The sequence below is a fragment of the Podarcis liolepis genome (genome assembly GCF_965112155.1).
Source record: "Podarcis liolepis genome assembly, chromosome: 1".
NCBI classification, from domain to species: domain Eukaryota; kingdom Metazoa; phylum Chordata; class Lepidosauria; order Squamata; family Lacertidae; genus Podarcis; species Podarcis liolepis.
In genome coordinates, this window is record NC_139554.1 from 12880299 (window position 1) to 12897821 (window position 17523).

General features: G+C 46.9%; 1 protein-coding gene across 5 annotated transcripts in view; it reads right to left on the minus strand.

Moving 5' to 3' along the window:
- INF2 (inverted formin 2) overlaps window positions 1-17523 on the minus strand; it is a 75834-nt gene that overhangs the window by 33425 nt on the left and 24886 nt on the right. For all 5 annotated transcript variants that reach the window (XM_083517037.1, XM_083517039.1, XM_083517038.1 and 2 more), the window contains exons 2-4: window positions 6548-6956; window positions 4847-4962; window positions 3100-3259 (exon numbers count right to left, since the gene is read on the minus strand). In XM_083517037.1, coding sequence (XP_083373163.1) covers window positions 3100-3259; window positions 4847-4962; window positions 6548-6941 — 670 coding nt within the window. In that variant the 5' untranslated portion in view covers window positions 6942-6956. The remainder of the gene's footprint in view (window positions 1-3099; window positions 3260-4846; window positions 4963-6547; window positions 6957-17523) is intronic.

Sequence of the window (17523 nt, forward strand, 5' to 3'; positions counted from 1 at the left end):
GTGATATTCTGAGTACCACTTAGGTGGGTCATTAGGTGTGGATTAGTTGCTAAAGCCTTCGTGTCTTGACCTCTTGAATTTGTGAAGAGTTTTTCTGGGAAGATGGCTGTACTGCACTTAGTTGTGCTTTGGCTTGGCTTCGTGTATAGGGGCGAGCTGTGGTTTTGTGCCCTGTGCCAGCCAGATCTGTGTAGGGATTGCAGGGGGGTGCAGCATCCGGAGTTGCCACCATGGTTTGGTTACTGGATGGTGTCTGTAATTTATCTGTGGAGAGGGTCTGGGTTTGGGTCTGGTGTGGTTGATTGGTGATGGCGTTCTGTGTGCCTCTGGATCTGGTGTCGGTTTTTGTGGGGAGGGCTAATTTCCAGATGTCTGGCAGGCGGGACGTGTCGTCACGCTTGTTCATGTTGTGAGGGTGTTTCTCTATCTCGATGGCTTCCATGATTATTCTCTTGTGGTGATGTTCCATGTTAAAGAGCAATTTGGAATCTGCAAAATTAATTTCGTGTCCTGTTTCTTTCATGTGTTGGAAAAGAGAGGAAGTTTTTTCTTCTTTTTTGACGGCATTCTTGTGTTCTGCGATACGTGCATTTATTCGTCTGTTTGTTTGTCCAATGTACGTGGCTGGGCAGACTTTGCAGGGTATTTCATAGACCCCTTGGTTTTCCAACTGGATTTTATCTTTGGGGTTTCTGAGGATATTGGCTATTTTTTGGTTGGTGCAAAAGGCTGTTTTGATATTGTGTTTATGGAGGATTTTGCTAATTTTATCTGTAGTGCCCTTGATATAAGGAAGGAAAACCACGCCCAGTAAGCTGTGGGACGCTCAACAAGTTGCTCGCAGCTCCTGGAACATACAGTACACCGCTGATGGTTGTGTGCAAACTTGCAAGTCTCACAGTCCCTTCTCCAGCAATTTGCAACGTCCTTCCATCAGCCAGGTGGATCTCACCTTCCTGAGGCTTGAAGGAGATAAGAGATGCCTGTCTTTGGAAACGTGGCGGCTGGCACCTGAGTCCACAATAAAAACCTGCCTTTGGCTGTTGGAGCAGTCCTTACAGCAAGCAAACCCTTGTTTTGCACTGGTGTGGGCTTTTGCAGCTTGCCCCCCTGCTGCTCCTGGCCAGCAGACTTGCCTTTAGCCTTTGGTGAAGCTGTGCCAGCAAGCAAAATCTTGCTTTCCACTGGCGTGGGCTTTTGCAGCTTTAACATGGAACATCACCACAAGAGAATAATCATGGAAGCCATCGAGATAGAGAAACACCCTCACAACATGAACAAGCGTGACGACACGTCCCGCCTGCCAGACATCTGGAAATTAGCCCTCCCCACAAAAACCGACACCAGAACCAGAGGCACACAGAACGCCATCACCAATCAACCACACCAGACCCAAACCCAGACCCTCTCCACAGATAAATTACAGACACCATCCAGTAGCCAAACCATAGTGGCACCTCCGGATGCTGCACCCCCCTGCAATCCCTACACAGATCTGGCTGGCACAGGGCACAAAACCACAGCTCGCCCCTATACACGAAGCCAAGCCAGAGCACAACTAAGTGCAGTACAGCCATCTTCTCAGAAAAACTCTTCACAAGCTCAAGAGGTCAAGACACGAAAGCTTTAGCAACTAATCCACACCTAATGACCCACCTAAGTGGTACTCAGAATATCACTCAAGAAATCACTCAAGATATCCCTCAAGTAATTAAGGAACAAAAGAAGAAAAGGCACACTAACCTGGGAACTTCCTCTCTGCCCAGAACGTTGGAGGCTATACACCACACCCCCTCAACAGTATTTATAGGAACTCAAACACTGAGATCCTGCTCTGTTCCAGTAACAAGAAGCCGAAAGCACCAGCCTGAAGATGACGAGTGAGACCTCGTCGAAACGTCGCCTAGACACCCCAACTCTTACACGGGAAGACACCCGAAGACACCAAAACCTGCATATATATATATATATATATATATATATATATATATATATATATATATATATATATCACCATTTCCAAAATCAAATTCAAATATACATTTCCACTATTAATATCTTTATAATAAAACAATCAACAACTTCCCTTCTTCCCCTTCCCTGGTTCCTTTGATTTTCCCACTATTCCTGCATATTCTTATACAGTATATCCATTTAGTTTGATTTCTCCCCTTATTCTTCCTTTATTACATATTTTACTGTTGAATTTACCTTAATATTGCTAGCGTTTTCACATGTTTACAGTTATTTTCCAAATACTCCACAATTTTTCCCACTCCACTTTTACACTTGATCTACTTGCTCCCTTGTTAGGCCTGCGAACTTTGAATATTCTATCATTTTTTATCGCCAATCCTCCTTATTAGGGACCTCACTCACAGACATGTGTCTGTGTGCTATGCATAAATAAAGATGAGGGACAAACCACAAAGCCAGCCAATGCCTTAACATAGCTATTTCCTTATTTCAGACATTGTGATAGACTAGTATATTGCGATGTTTAGATGGTGATATATCATGATGTTGAAAACCAGGTTGTGCCCAGCCCTACTAACAAACTTATTTTATTTATTTAAATCTCACCCTTCCTCACAAAGGAGCCCAGTGTAGCAAACAGCAAGAGTAAAAGGTAAAGGTAAAGGGACCCCTGACCATTAGGTCCAGTTGTGACCCACTCTGGGGTTGCGGCGCTCATCTCGCTTTATTGGCCGAGGGAGCCAGCGTACAGCTTCCGGACATTATGGCCAGCATGACTAAGCCACTTTTGGCGAACCAGAGCAGCGCACGGAAACGGCGTTTACCTTCCCACCGGAGCGGTACCTATTTATCTACTTGCACTTTGTGCTTTCGAACTGCTAGGTTGGCAGGAGCAGGGACCGAGCAACGGGAGCTCACTCCGACCTTCTGATTGGCAACCGCCAACCTTCTGACTGGCAAGCCCTTGGCTCTGTGGTTTAACCCACAGCGCCACCGGCGTCCCTTCTGTATATGACTCGTCTATACCTAGACCACAGCATCCTAGAACCCCAGTCTGGATCAAGGAATGGCTCTGTCATTAACGTTGCATCATGTTCTAGGTTTCCGGATTGCCGTCCTTACCAATGAACTCATTGCGGAGCTGCATCCGAGCTCTCAGTTCTTCCGTCCCCAGGATGACCGCGTTGATGGCACTCAAGAGGGTTATCATGTAGGGCACGTTGTCGGTGGTCGAGAGCTCATTCATGATGACACTGAAGCGGTACTGTTGGTTCTTCACCGTCTGTGACACAGAAATCGCAGACGTGTCAAATCGAGGTTCAAAATCAAGAGCAGCACGGGAAGCTGCTTGCATCAAAACTGCCCAGACCCTTTGGACATCGAGCCCAGAACTGCCTGCTTTTGACTGTCAAGGGCTCTCTGGGGTCACAGAAGGGTTTTCTTCCCCATCAACTGCCCTTCATGGAGATGCTGATGACCAGCCCTGGGATTTCCCCCCTGCAGAGTACAGTGGTACCTCGCAAGACAAATGCCTCGCAAGACGAAAAACGCGCAAGACGAAAGAGTTTTCCGTTTTTTGAGTCGTTCCGCAAGACGAATTTCCCTATGGGCTTGCTTCGCAAGACGAAATGTCTTGCGACTTCTTGCGAGTTTGTTTCCTTTTTCTTAAAGCTGCTAAGCCGTTAATAGCCGCTAAGCCGCTAATAGCCGTGCTTCGCAATACGAAAAAACCGCAAGACGAAGAGACTCGCGGAACGGATTAATTTCGTCTTGCGAGGCACCACTGTAAGTGCTTTACAACTTAGCTATAGTCTCTTAATAAAACAGCCGAACATAAAAAGCTCCTTTAAAATGAGTTAGGCAATTGGTTCTTCTAGCTCAGTACTGTCTAAACTGGCTGGCAGTGCTACACTCCAGCAGGCAGGAGATAAGTAACTATACAGCCTTTGGAAGACATCTGAAGGCAGCCCTGTATAGGGAACTTTTTAACATTTAATGCTTTACAGTGGAACCTCGGAAGCCAAATGCCTGTGAACTCAAATGTTTTGCCTCCCGAACGCTCGGAAATTGGAAGTGATTGTTCCGGTTTTCAAATTATTTCCAGAAGCCGAATATCTGGAACAGCTTCCGCAGCTTCCGATTGGCTGCAGGACATTCCTGCAGCCAATCGGAAGCCGCGCCTTGGAAGTCGAACGTTCTGGAAGTCGAACGGACTTCCGGAACGGATTCCGTTCAACTTCCAAGGTACATCTGCATTATGTGTTTGTACATGCTGGCTGGGGAAACCCAGTCAGCTGGGTTAATATTAACATCAATATCAACACTGATATTAATATTGATATTGATATTAATATTGAACCTGGGGCCCTCAGCATGCAAAGCAGATGCCCTCCTAGATGAGCTACAGCTCTCCCCATATCGCTCTATATGAAGAGCCTACATATGTAGATACACAGGAAGTTGCCTTATACAGAGTCAGACCATTGGTCCGTCTCATTGCTGCCTACACTGACAGGCACCAGCTCTCCAGGGTTTGGGGCAGGAGATATTCCCAGCCTTACCTGGTGGTGCTGGAGATTGAAGTTAGGACCTTCTGCATGCAAAGGGTGCTGCAGCCCTTCCCCTATCCTTCCCCACTACTAAATCTCATTATTATTATCTATTTACATTTGCTAGGTAAACCACTTTCAAAGTGGCCAATCCACCCATCCCTAGATGAAGCTCTACCTGTAGGATAGCTGGAGGCATCCAGTTAGTCGCTGTGGGAAACAAGACACTGGAGTAGATAACCTTTGATCTGATTCAGCAGAGCATTTTCATACGTGTGTGTACATTGTGCCTTTAACAATACATCTGACTTTCTGCTTGCCTTGTAATGGTCCAGGGCATCCAACGCCAGAGCGTGACCATCCACAGAGTAAATGCAGAGAGCGGCCAGGAGCTCAAACGCTTGTTTCTTGACCATGACGTTCGAGGTGTCAAGTGCTGCAGAGACAGAGGGACCCAGGTCAGCCATGAGGGCATGTCTAACCTATGGTGACCAGATTTTTTTCAATGAATCCGGGGACACTTTTTCTTTTGAAGCTGAATAGCAACAGGGAGTCAGTAGTGGGGAGGATGAGGCAAAAGACCCTGGGCCCAAGCACACATGCATATTGTATAAAGGTGCAAAGCCCTTCTTTCGCACCCTGTAAAACATAAATGCGCAGTTTTTTTAAAAAACTGGGCAATGGCGCGCCGCTCACCCACGACTCCCAAGCCTCCCTCGATCTCCTTCTCCCTTCCTCCTTTGTTGTGACTGATCGGGGGAGGCTCGCGAGTCATGGGCAGGTGACTGTTGCCTGGTTTTCTAAAAAAACTGCACATTTATGTTTCACAGGGTGCAAAAGAAGGGCTTTGCACCTTGCCTGGCAGAGAAACCACGCGTCTTGTGCCCCTCCTGGGCAGTGCTTGCCCGCCCATGACTCTCAAGCCTCCCCCGATCTGTCAAAACAAAGGGGGCAGGAGATCTGGGCCACCGGACATCCCTGGTTCCCCTTCGGCAGTGGTGGCAGCAGTGAGCAGCTCCTGAAGCCAGCCAGAGCCAAATGCAGTACCAGACTGGCTCCGGGCTGCTGAGGCTGCCGCTGCCACGTTTCCCGGGGACAGATTTGAAAATCTGGGGACATTCCAGGGACGGAATTTGTCCAGGGACAGGTTTACAAATCCAGGGATTGTCCCTGGGAACCGGGGATGTCTAATAACCCTAGTCTAACCTCGAGACAACAAATTAGGAAATGGCTTAGTTCAGAAGGCACAAATCCCACCTGCTTGGGGGAAAGTGAGCCCCTGCTCAGTTTGGTTGCGTACTTCCAGTGCTTTTTTTCCTGGGGGTACACATGCTCCTAAACATTTTGTGACTCTAATGGAAGAAGAAACTAAAAAAAATAAAATTCTAAGTTTCTTCTCTAGCACGGTGAATTGTCAGTTTTGTTGCTACCCCTGATGGCGGCCTCATTTCCTCTCACAGTGTTTCCTGAGTCTCATGTAAAAACACATTGATTCCCAGACCGTCCGTGGGGCAGATTTAGAATGTGATTGGGCCGGATTGGGCTCCCAGGCCTTAGTTTGTCCTACCCATGGTCTAGGTCTACTTTTGTTGCATTGCAACTACATGTTTTAGGTAAAGGGACCCCTGACCATTGGGTCCAGTCATGACCGACTCTGGGGTTGTAGCGCTCATCTCGCTTTATTGGCTGAGGGAGCCGGCATACAGCTTCTGGGTCATGTGGCCAGCATGACTAAGCCATTTCTGGTGAACCAGAGCAGCACACAGAAACGCCATTTACCATCCCGCCAGCACGGTACCTACTTATCTACTTGCACTTTGACGTGCTTTTGAACTGCTAGGTTGGCAGGAGCAGGGACCGAGCAACGGGAGCTCACCCCGTCGCGGGGATTCGAACCGCCGACCTTCTGATCGGCAAGTCCTAGGCTCTGTGGTTTAACCCACAGTGCCACCCGCATCCCACTACATGTATTGTGTGCCTGCAAACACTGCGTGGAACGAACGAGGGAAACATTCTCTCACCTTGGGAGAGTTTCCTGACGTAGCCTTCATTGCTCACGATGTACTCGATGCCCTTCTGAGAGTTCATGACTGCTCGCACGCAGTTGATGCAAGTCAGCTGCAACAGGGCATCCGAGATCCTGGAGACCCCCCTCCCGGAAAGCCTGTCCAGGGCCTCAAGCAGGAGATCCAGTCCGCAGAGTTCCAGGAACTGGACCATCCAGCCATCGTCGCTGCTCTCCAGCCGCTTCTTGAGCCCTGAGTAGTTCACCACGGATGGGATTTGCAGGAGGCGGATGCACAGCTCCGGCTCTGCGTTTTCCAGGTTGGCCTCCGTCTGATCGGAGTCCTGAGAACCCAGCTTCTCCTTCAAGGCAGCCCATTTCTTCTGCACACCTTCCTTCTTGAGAGACATGTTGGCCGGTGACTCCTAAAGTGGGAGAGAGAAAGAGAGAAGCTCAGGCATTTATTTACTGTTGGTTTATTTACTTAAATATCCATAAACTGCACTTTTATATAACTCCTCACAAGGCGGCACCACAGACTATAAAACACCGCATTACAATAAGGGATTGGATGGTCATCGGCCATGGAAGCTTTAGATTCCTGCATTGCAGAGGGGGTTGGACTAGATGACCCCTGGGGTCCCACTTCCAACTGTACAAGTCTAAAAAATGTCAGACACATCAGCAAGAGATGGTTGGCAAAGAATCTCGGGTGCGAAAAGCCAGCCTGAATAATAACAGTTCTTAGAATACAAGTAGAGATGGCTGCTGCTGAACCTCTAGTGGCAAGGAGTTCCACAGGGCAGGTGCTGTCCCACTGGAGGTTCAGCCCCTGGTGACGTGCAGCCAAACCTCAGGGGCATGGGGGAACCACTAAAAGTGCCTCAACTTTCAAAATGTTGACAGCTTTCAGATAAAACTCAGCGGCTGCTGCAAAAGCCTCTCCCCTACAACACAGATGTGTCACCACAAAGGAATGTGCTGGACTTCCAGTTTCTCTCTGCAGAGCCTTATCCATGTGATCAAGCTCCTGTACTGCAGCCAACACACTTCAAATCCACCGACTGGGTTTCCAAACAACTCAACAGAAGTCTTCAAAAAGTGCCTGGGGTGCGTGTGGAGAGGGGGAGGGGGCGAAACTACATATTTCTGCGGCAAGCACTACGTGGAATGCAGTGGTGCACACCTACTGGCTGCAATGTCAAATGAGCAACAAATGAGTCTCGGTCAGCAAACTTTTTCAGCAGGGGGCCGGTCCACTGTCCCTCAGACCTTGTGGGGGGCTAGACTATGTTTTGAAGGGGGGGTGTGAACAAATTCCTATGCCCCACAAATAACCCAGAGACACATTTTAAATAAAAGCACGCATTCTACTCATGTAAAAACACCAGGCAGGCCCCACAAATGACCCAGAGATGCATTTTAAACAAAAGCACACATTCTACTCATGTAAAAAGATGCTGATTCTTGGACCGTCGGAGGGCCGGATTTAGGTCCGGATCTGGCCCCCGGGCCTTAGTTTGCCTATTCATGGTCTAGTGTCTCCAACTCCCATTTTAGCTCCCAGCTAGCATGGTCAATCGGGAGATGAAGACTCACAGAATTGTAGAAGTGGAAGGGACTTCCAACCCCCAACCCCCAGCAATGCAAGAATCACAGCTAAATAATCCCTGATTATCCTGGAGAAGTCCATCACCTTCCAAGGAAGGCTGTTTTATTGTTGAACAGCTCTTGGAGGTTGCAGTCGGAGGCCAATGAGATCTGAAGATCCTCCCCACCCCCATCCCTGAGGACTGGGGAGGCTCGAGTCAAAAATCCCACCCAACCACTGGGTGAGCTTGGGCCTGTCAATCTCTCTAGCCTAATCTACCTCACAGGGTTGTTGTGAAGATAAAATGGGTTGGAGGGGAAGAGCCATACATGCAGGGAAGAGTGGACAACACTGAGCCAGATGGACAATTGGTCTGGCTTGGTCCAATGCAGTTCCCTACGTTTCCTATGCTGCTGGCATCGAATTCCTTGCAAGAAAAGGGTGGGATGAGAATGTCCAATAAGTGAAAAAAGGGGTTAAGCGTCAGGCTCTTTGTTTTTCGCCTTCTCTGCTACTCTTGAATTCCAAATAGCTTGGACAACAGCCCAGCTGCTAAACCACTCTGCTGGCTAACAAAAAAAAGAAAAAGAAAAAGAAAAGAAAGCAGAGCAGCATTGCTGGAAAATGTGAAACAGTGAATAAGCTTTTTGTGCGCGTACCGTGAAGCTTAGGAGGAGAAAATGCACATGGCAAATAAAATCACCAGGGAGCAAAGGATATGTTGAGGAGCAACTATTTCCAGCAGAAGAACTCCTTGCCTTCTTCCAAGGAGCTCTGGAAACAACCCCTTCTCCTGACCCCTTCTGAGCCAAAGCCCTTCTGGCCTTGGCAGAGAAGAGGGATGAGGAATTTGTGGGGGCAGAAGAGATAAATCTGTCTTCTGCTTCCTCAAGCCTGAATGCTAAGCAGTGACTAAAAGGCTTCTTTAACATTTCCAAGCTGCCTCTTCTGAAAACCCTTTAGACTGAGAGAGAAAATGCTGAGAGAAATAAAATCAAATGTCTCATGATCTTCACTTTCTTGAGTGGGAGGATATTCTAGGGCAGCTTTGCAGGATGAATTTCTGGTCAACTAACAAATACAGTGGTGCCCTGCAAGACGAATGCCTCGCAAGACTGAAAACTCGCTAGACGAAAGAGTTTTCCGTTTTGGAGGTGCTTCGCAAAACAAATCTCCTATGGGCTTGCTTCGCAAGACGAAAATGTCTTGCGAGTTCCTGCGGGTTTTTTTCCCTCCCCCCCCCTTTCTAAGCCGCTAAGCTGCTTATCAGCTGATCCGATAAGCCGATAAGCCGCTAAAAACCGCTAATAGCGCTAATCCGCTAATCCGTCAATGGGCTTGCTTCGCAAGACGAAAAAACCGCTAGACGAAGAGAATCACAGAACGGATTCTTTTCGTCTTGCGAGGCACCACTGTACTGTAGCTGTCATTTGATACCTAGAGCAAAGAATAATTCAATAAAATTAACCAAGAGCCTGAAACAATGAAATTAGCTCTATCCTTTTACACACACACACACACACACACACACACACACACGTTTCAAAAGTTTCTAGCTCCTCACAGGAGCTTTAAACAGAGCAGAGAAGTACATTCTAAGGCACAGTCTTGATCAGGACAGGCCCAAGCCATTTTGCTGCCTGAGGTGAAGGAAAAGATGGCTGCTTCCATGGGCAGAAGGCAGCTGGTCTGGCAGTCGAATTGTACTTCATACACAACATTTCTCCACCGCACCTGAAGCTAGCTTAAGGAGCAAACTGCAGGCTGCATGGTTACACACAGCTTCATCCTCCAAACCTACCCCACAGCTCACCATCCCTTAACATTTGCCGCCTGAGGCAGCTACTTCATATGCTTGGGCAGGCCCTGTTCTTCATTCACAGCAATGGGACCTAACATTACTGGAATAGTCAGGACTGATAAATTCCAGTACTTCTTCACACAGCACAGAGTTAAACTACAGGAGGCCCTGGTGGCCACCAATATGGATAGCTCTAAAAGAGGGTTGGAGAAATCGATGGAGAAGAAGGAAATCAATGGCTCTGAGCCTCCAGGGAAGAGTGCTCTTGGGATCGGGCCCTGCTTGTGGGTTTTCCCCATACATCTGGTTGGCCACGATGAGAACAAGATGATGGACTAAATGGGACAGTGGTTTGAGCCAGCAAACTCTTCTTACGTTCTTAACATGCCCACATGAGCCAAACATGAACCAGTCACAACATGGTTCCTAATTCTCTGCCCAGTGTTCACCGTTTCCTCAACAGGTCAGTCAGGGGCTGCTTCCTGACAACCTGTTTAATGCACAAACTTTAGGTGGTTTTAAGATGAAACTGACTCTTTATGGAGCGTTCAATCTGATGGCAGGGATGTTAGACAACATCGAGCAATTGTTACCCCACACACTTTCTGGCGTGCTTTTCTGCCATTTTTGTGATCACAAAAAGTATTGATTTTGAGAAGAAGTGAGCTTGTTGTGGAAGAGCACCGAATTCACTTCAATTGCACAACCTGAATTTGCCAGTATGTACGTGATTGAATCCCACCAGAAAAAAAATCTACTGTCTGGAAGAATAATAGTGTGTCAAAAGAAAGAAAAAAAGCATTCCCTGAAGGCCTAAAAGGTTTGAAAGCCTCTGCTTTAAAACCACAAATGACAGCAAGCTTATCTGTTCAATTGGCATTAACACACAGCTTTGAGGGGGGATTCTTCAGGAGAATAATAAAAACCGAGTCTCTTGAAGGCAGGGTTATCACAGCTGAAAGTAAACTAAACAATGAAACACAGTTATGTCTGCTATTTGAAACGCTCACCACTTAATACTCATCCAGGAATGGAGAAACCAAGCTATGAAACGAGGATTGCAGTGACACAGCCTTCTTGTTTTCACTTGGTTATAATGAAGACAGGCTTGTAAGACAATATAAGATTCCCCGTCACACAAAACTGAAAATAAATGATGCTGTCATTCTTGTTGATTTAACATGTCTATGCAGGGTTAGTACCAAAGTAAAGCAGGAAATCCTGGACTGGGTTTCCTGTTTGTCACTTTTCTTTAAGTAATAACATTGAGTTAAGCGTTTCCTCTCCACCTGTGTCTAAAAGACCTCAGTGTAGGCAGCTCTTTGGAATAAATCCAGGTGGACACGTGTGGAACCAAGAAAGCCTATGACTGTTGTTGTATCACAAAGTGGGGTGGGGTAGAGATCTAGGCTGAGCTTATTTCGTAATGAAAGCAGCTATCACCATCACGACCATAACATTCATAGCACTTTTCCTAATGTGCAAAGATGTTCTTTTAATTGTGGTTTCTCTCAGCTTCTCATTTTTCCAAAATCCAAATTGCAAAAATCAGAGAAGGGTGAATTTTGAGGGATAACTGTGTTTCTGTTCCCCTACTGGCTCGAAAAGTGTGCCTTGGGTAAGGTAAAGGTAAAGGTACCCCTGCCCGTACGGGCCAGTCTTGACAGACTCTAGGGTTGTGCGCTCATCTCACTCTAGAGGCCGGGAGCCAGCGCCGTCCGCAGATGCTTCCGGGTCACATGGCCAGTGTGACATCGCTGCTCTGGTGAGCCTGCACCAGCGCAGCACACGGAACGCCGTTTACCTTCCCGCTATAAAGCGGTACCTATTTATCTACTTGCACTTTAAGCATGCTTTCGAACTGCTAGGTGGGCAGGAGCTGGGACCGAACGACGGGAGCTCACCCCGCCGCGGGGATTCGAACCGCCGACCATACGATCGGCAAGTCCTAGGCACTGTGGTATTACCCACAGCGCCACCCGCGTCCCGCGTGCCTTGGGTAGTTTCTTATTAAAATGCAAACAACAGTGAATTTCTCCATTGTTCCTACCCACTTCCCCTCTGTCCCACTGACAGTTTGCAGGAATGGGATGTGATATGAGGTGAGAGTTGAGGAAAAGGAGTTGTATCAGGAACTGCAGAATAAATAGGTCCAAACTGAAATGTGAATCAAACCAAATCTCTCCCCAACCTCCACTGACAGGCATGCCAGCAGAATCCCATCACTTACTCCTGTGGGAGCGAGTCATATATTTTATCTATGTGCAGTGTAGTTTCATCTGTCCCAAATCTTCCAACGTTTGGCTTCAATGGATGTCCACAAGTTTTGGTGTTGTGAAAGAGGGAGCAAAAGGTTTCTCTTTATTTCCTCCAGCTACCATGGCCAGCTGCCAGAAAGGATGGAAGCTGCAGTTTCACAACATCTGGAGGGCCAAAATGTTCCTATTTCAGCAGGAGAGTGATAAATGGAATGGTGAATGCCAATAAGGTGTGATACTGCCACAAGTGGCCACAATTCCCCCCCCAAAAAACCCCACCAGCAGTTCTTGCAATCCATTTAACACCTACCTCCTTTTAATCGCTTTTAAGCTGACCACAAGGAGAGTTTAACTGGTAAATGACTCAGTCAATGGGTTGGGAATAATGGGGCATTAGTAGGTAATGAGCACTTTGCAAACTATTGAAAGAATTAAAACTAGCAGTGGCATGTTTGCTAACTGTTCTTTTGCTTTTGTATGCAATAGCGAGTTTAATACTGCCTTTGGAATGAGAACAGAGATCAGCTGTATCCATTTTCTCTCTCTCTCCTTCACACACAGCAGCTGGAATGAGGTAATCATCAAATAAAGCCATCAAGGAGGATTAGATTTAAGAAATTAGCTGCATGGTTCCAAAGTTTCACAGAAACAGTGAGCATTACCCATTTAATAGTTCAATAATATACAATATTTCTAGTTACAGGTAGGTAGCCGTGTTGGTCTGCAGTAGTGAAAAATAAAATAAAATTCCTTCCAGTAGCACCTTAGAGAGCAACTAAGTTTGTCATTGGTATGAGCTTTTGTGTGCATGCACACTTCTTCAGATACACAATATTTTGCGTATTATTATGCTACTTTCAGCTTCTCCTGTCAGTTGATTTTTGCACTTTGCACTTACTCCCAGGATCTACCTTTTCAGTTAAAAACAAACAAATAAAAACAAGACATTTTCAGTGCAGATTAAGGGGTGTGTGCGTGTGTGTAGATGTGTATTGTGGCTTTGCGCACAGTGAAGAGGAAATCGGTGAACAGATCTAGTTGACTTACTCTTCCCCCTTGAAAATAGAGTTTTTAACTTGGAACAACAAGGGGGGGGGGGAGAGATCAACCTTTTGGACTGCCTCCCACTGGGATGGCTTTAAAAAAAGGATTAGGCAAAATTCATGGAGGGTACTGCTTCCAGTGGCCACCAGCCACAATGATAACATTTCCCCTCCATTGTTGGAAGCGGAACTGTCTCTGAATACCAGGGGTTGGGGACTGCAATTGGGGAGAGCACTTTTGCACTCGGGTCCTGCTGGCAGACTTCCCATTCGCATCTGATCGGCCCTGGTGAAAAAAAGGATGCTGGACTAAATAGGCCTTTGGGCTCTTGCTATGTTTACTCTCATGTTGGGACAGTGATGCATCACCTCCTCACTCAAATTACAGGTTGAAGGTTTCCAAGGAAGGGGTGTGATTATGAGAGTGGCTAGGAAGCCCAGCTAGGACCAGGAAGTCTTTGGTTCAAATTTCCACCCACAGTGGCACTGAAACCTGGATTGAAGGCCAACATGTTAGCCACTGACAGTGCGATCCTATGCACGTCACCTTGAAAGGAAGCCCTCTTAAATTCAGTGGGGCTTGCTCCTCAACAAAAGTCTATAGCATCGCCACCTGAACAGGGCCAGATTTAGGTTTGATGAGGCCCTAAGCTACTGAAGGGCCCTTTATCCTCTGTCAACAACAAATTGTCGCTTTGTCGCTGTTTTTGTGTGTTGAATATATGCCATATGGTAATTTATGGACCCAAGAGGTATCTAAAGCCATTTGCCACTGTTGCTGTATGTAGCTTTTATTTTATTTGTTTTTTATCTTATATTTTGGAAATGTACATCCAGGGTTTTTTTCTTAATTTTTTTGGGGGGTACCAAGAGAGTGGGGCCCTAAGCTATAGCCTGTCTAGCTTATACGTAAATCCGGCACTGCACCTGAATCAGGCAGACTCATAAAATGTGCAGTGGCACAGTTCTTTTCTTTAATCGCATGTCCCCATCCAAAAGGGTGTTTTTGTGACTCTGCAGGACTCTTTCTGCTTCTGACATCCTGACATGCTCTCTTCAGTAATGAGCTGTGACTCAAAAGCAACTTATTGATTCTTCATGGGAATTGGCAAGAGGAGTGGATGCGGGGTGAATGCATTAATTCTCCCCAAATTAGGGGGGGGGAGCGCCTTGCATTTCTGTTACTTCATTCTGCACCTCAGGGCGAAAGTAGGTGTGACGTTAATTGCACAAAAGCAATTAACATGCATGCTTTCTTGCTTCCCAAATAGCAGCTCAGGGGCAGGTTGAGCAAGTTTAATACCGATACTGCCATGTGTTGGGAAGGAAGAATTTAATTGTCTGTCTCTAAGCAATGTACTCCAGTGGCGTAGTGTGGGGGGTGCAGGGGGGGCCGGCCGCACCGGGCGCAACATCTGGGGGTGCGCGGAAGAGACTCGAGTGCTAAAATCCACGGGTTAGGGGGCGCAAATTACTTGCCTTGCCCCGGGTGCTGACAACCCACGCTACGCCACTGATGTACTCTGACCAAAAAAACAAAACACTCCTCTTCGAATTTGCTTTTTGCATTTCAAGGAAAACCTCCATGGATACCAATGGAGGCTATCTCTTGAAATGTGATAAGCTGCTTTGGAGAGGGGATTTTAAGTATCATGGTAGGGAAGGAAAGACTTAAAGTCCACCCTCAGCAGCTGATCCTTTGGGGGGGGGGGAATCCCCACTGAAGCTGCTGTTTACATTTCAAGGAAATGCAAAAAGCAGCTGTGGAGTGAGCTTTCGTTTGGTCTGGTACCATGGCAGGGAAGGAAAGGAAAGGGTTACATTCCACCTCCTCACCCTGCTCTGGAATCTGCTCAAGCTTCCTCAAGGCTGCTATACACATAACAAGAAATGGCACATTAACTGCACCATTGCACCTGACATCACATTTAAGAATATTGGAGGAACGCAGTAAGTTGCCTTATACTGAACCATTATTTTATCATTATTTATATAGTGCCATCAATTTTGCAGTATAAGGAATCCTTGCCCCAATAAAGGTCCCCCCCAAAAAAGAAAGCATTGAAAAACAAACACCCCTTTTTATTTGAATAGAAAGAGCAACAATGGCAGGAAGTTATTTGCCATAGAATCAAAGAATTGCAGAGTTGGAAGGGACCCAGAGGATTATTTAATCCAACCCTTTGCAATGCAGGAATATGCAGCTGTCCCATATGGGGCTCGAACCTGCAACTTTGGTGTTATCAGCACCAACTGAGCCATCAACGCAGAGAAGATGTTGGGTCAGGGAATGTTGAGCTGGATCAAAGTTAAGAGTTGCAGATTTAAGCTGGATAAAATTCTGCGGCAAAGGGATTCTGTTGCCAGAAAAGCTGGATTCTGGAATTAGTCTAAATTAGTTATATTGGAAACCTTTGATGCTCTCACCTGCCCCAGCAAGCCTGGCCAATGGTCAGGGGTGATGGGAGTTATAATTCAGCAACACCTGGTAGTGATGTATGGAAGTGAGAGCTGGACTATAAAGAAGGCTGATCGCCGAAGAATTGATGCTTTTGAATTATGGTGCTGGAGAAGACTCTTGAGAGTCCCATGGACTGCAAGAAGATCAAACCTATCCATTCTGAAGGAAATCAGCCCTGAGTGCTCACTGGAAGGACAGATCGTGAAGCTGAGGTTCCAATACTTTGGCCACCTCATGAGAAGAGAAGACTCCCTGGAAAAGACCCTGAAGTTGGGAAAGATTGAGGGCACAAGGAGAAGGGGATGACAGAGGATGAGATGGTTGGACAGTGTTCTTGAAGCTACCAACGTGAGTTTGACCAAAGTGCGGGAGGCAGTGGAAGACAGGAGGGCCTGGCGTGCTCTGGTCCATGGGGACACGTAGAGTCGGACACGACTAAACGACTAACAAGAACAACACCTGGTGGGAGAACGGTTCCCCACACCTGGTCTAAATCGAACACATTTGCTGACTGAACTTGCTCTGCACACAGTTCATCACACAGAAGGGGTCAAGGACTATGCAAGTTTGAAGCTCTTTCTCAAGTATTTTTCCACTTTCCAGCATCAACATAAGCTCTGAAAAACCCTGAAGCGAAAGCTTGCATTCACTTTCCGGCTGAAATCAGTTCAATAATAGCTCTCACCATCCCTATTTTGTTTCCCTGCTAGGATATGTACAGTATGTACTCAGTACACTTCGTTTTTCTTTTCTTCTGGTCCTGTTTAATATCAATGTTCATCCGGATTCAGGAAACATTCCCAAGACCATCTGTTTTACAGCAAGGAGACCAGAAGGAGAGCCCTGCTGGAGCACACCAAAAAAATGTCCATCGAGTCCAGGATCCTGTCCCCGCACCATGGCCAACCAGATGCCTCTTGGAAGCCCATAAGGAGGTCATCAAGGCAACAGTACTAGGAGTTGGGAAACTACGGTCCTTTAGATGTTGTTAGGACTGTAGCTCCTATCATCTCTGACCATGGGCCATGCTGGCTGGGGCTGATGGGATTTGGAGTCCATCAATATCTGGAGTCACAGCTTGTCTACCCTTGATATCTATGCCTGCTGTTGCTCCCCAGTATTTGGCACTACAGCCACATTCACACCGTAGATTTAAAGCACTATTCCACCACTTTCAACAGTCATGGTTTCCCCAAGGAATTCTGAGAACTATGGTTTGTTACGGGTGCTGAGAATTGTTAGGAAACCCCTACTGCTGGGATAGCTCAGCTGATAGAACCCGAGACTCTTAATCTCAGGGTTTAGGGGTTCGAGCCCAATGTTGGGGCAGAAGAGTCCTGCATTGCAGGGGACTGGATTAGATGACCCTTGTGGTTCCTTCCAACTCTACAATGCTATGATTCCTCTCACAGAACTACCATTAAACCCGGAGTGGTTTAATAATTCTGCAGTTACAGAACGTTTGCTCACTGAACACGGGCACCAGCTGTCTCTACGCAGGTACGAGTGTTTGTGTGAAAAGGGAACCTAGGAAACTGCCTTACACCAATCAGAACATTGGTCCATCTAGCTCAGTATTGTCTACATTGACTTGTAGCATCCCCAAATGGTTCAGACAGGGGTTTTCCCCAGGTCTACAGGGAGAAGAGGCCAGGGACTGAACCTGGGACTTTCTGAGTGCAAAGCAGATGCAAGCTATGGTCCCAACACGTGTTCATCTGTGTACAGCTCAGCTAATTGTGCACACAGCCTGAACTCCTTGAACACCAGAGTCAAATAACTGTATGAGTGTACTGCTCAACTATTTCTCTGCACAGGTACCAAGACTGTACACTCGT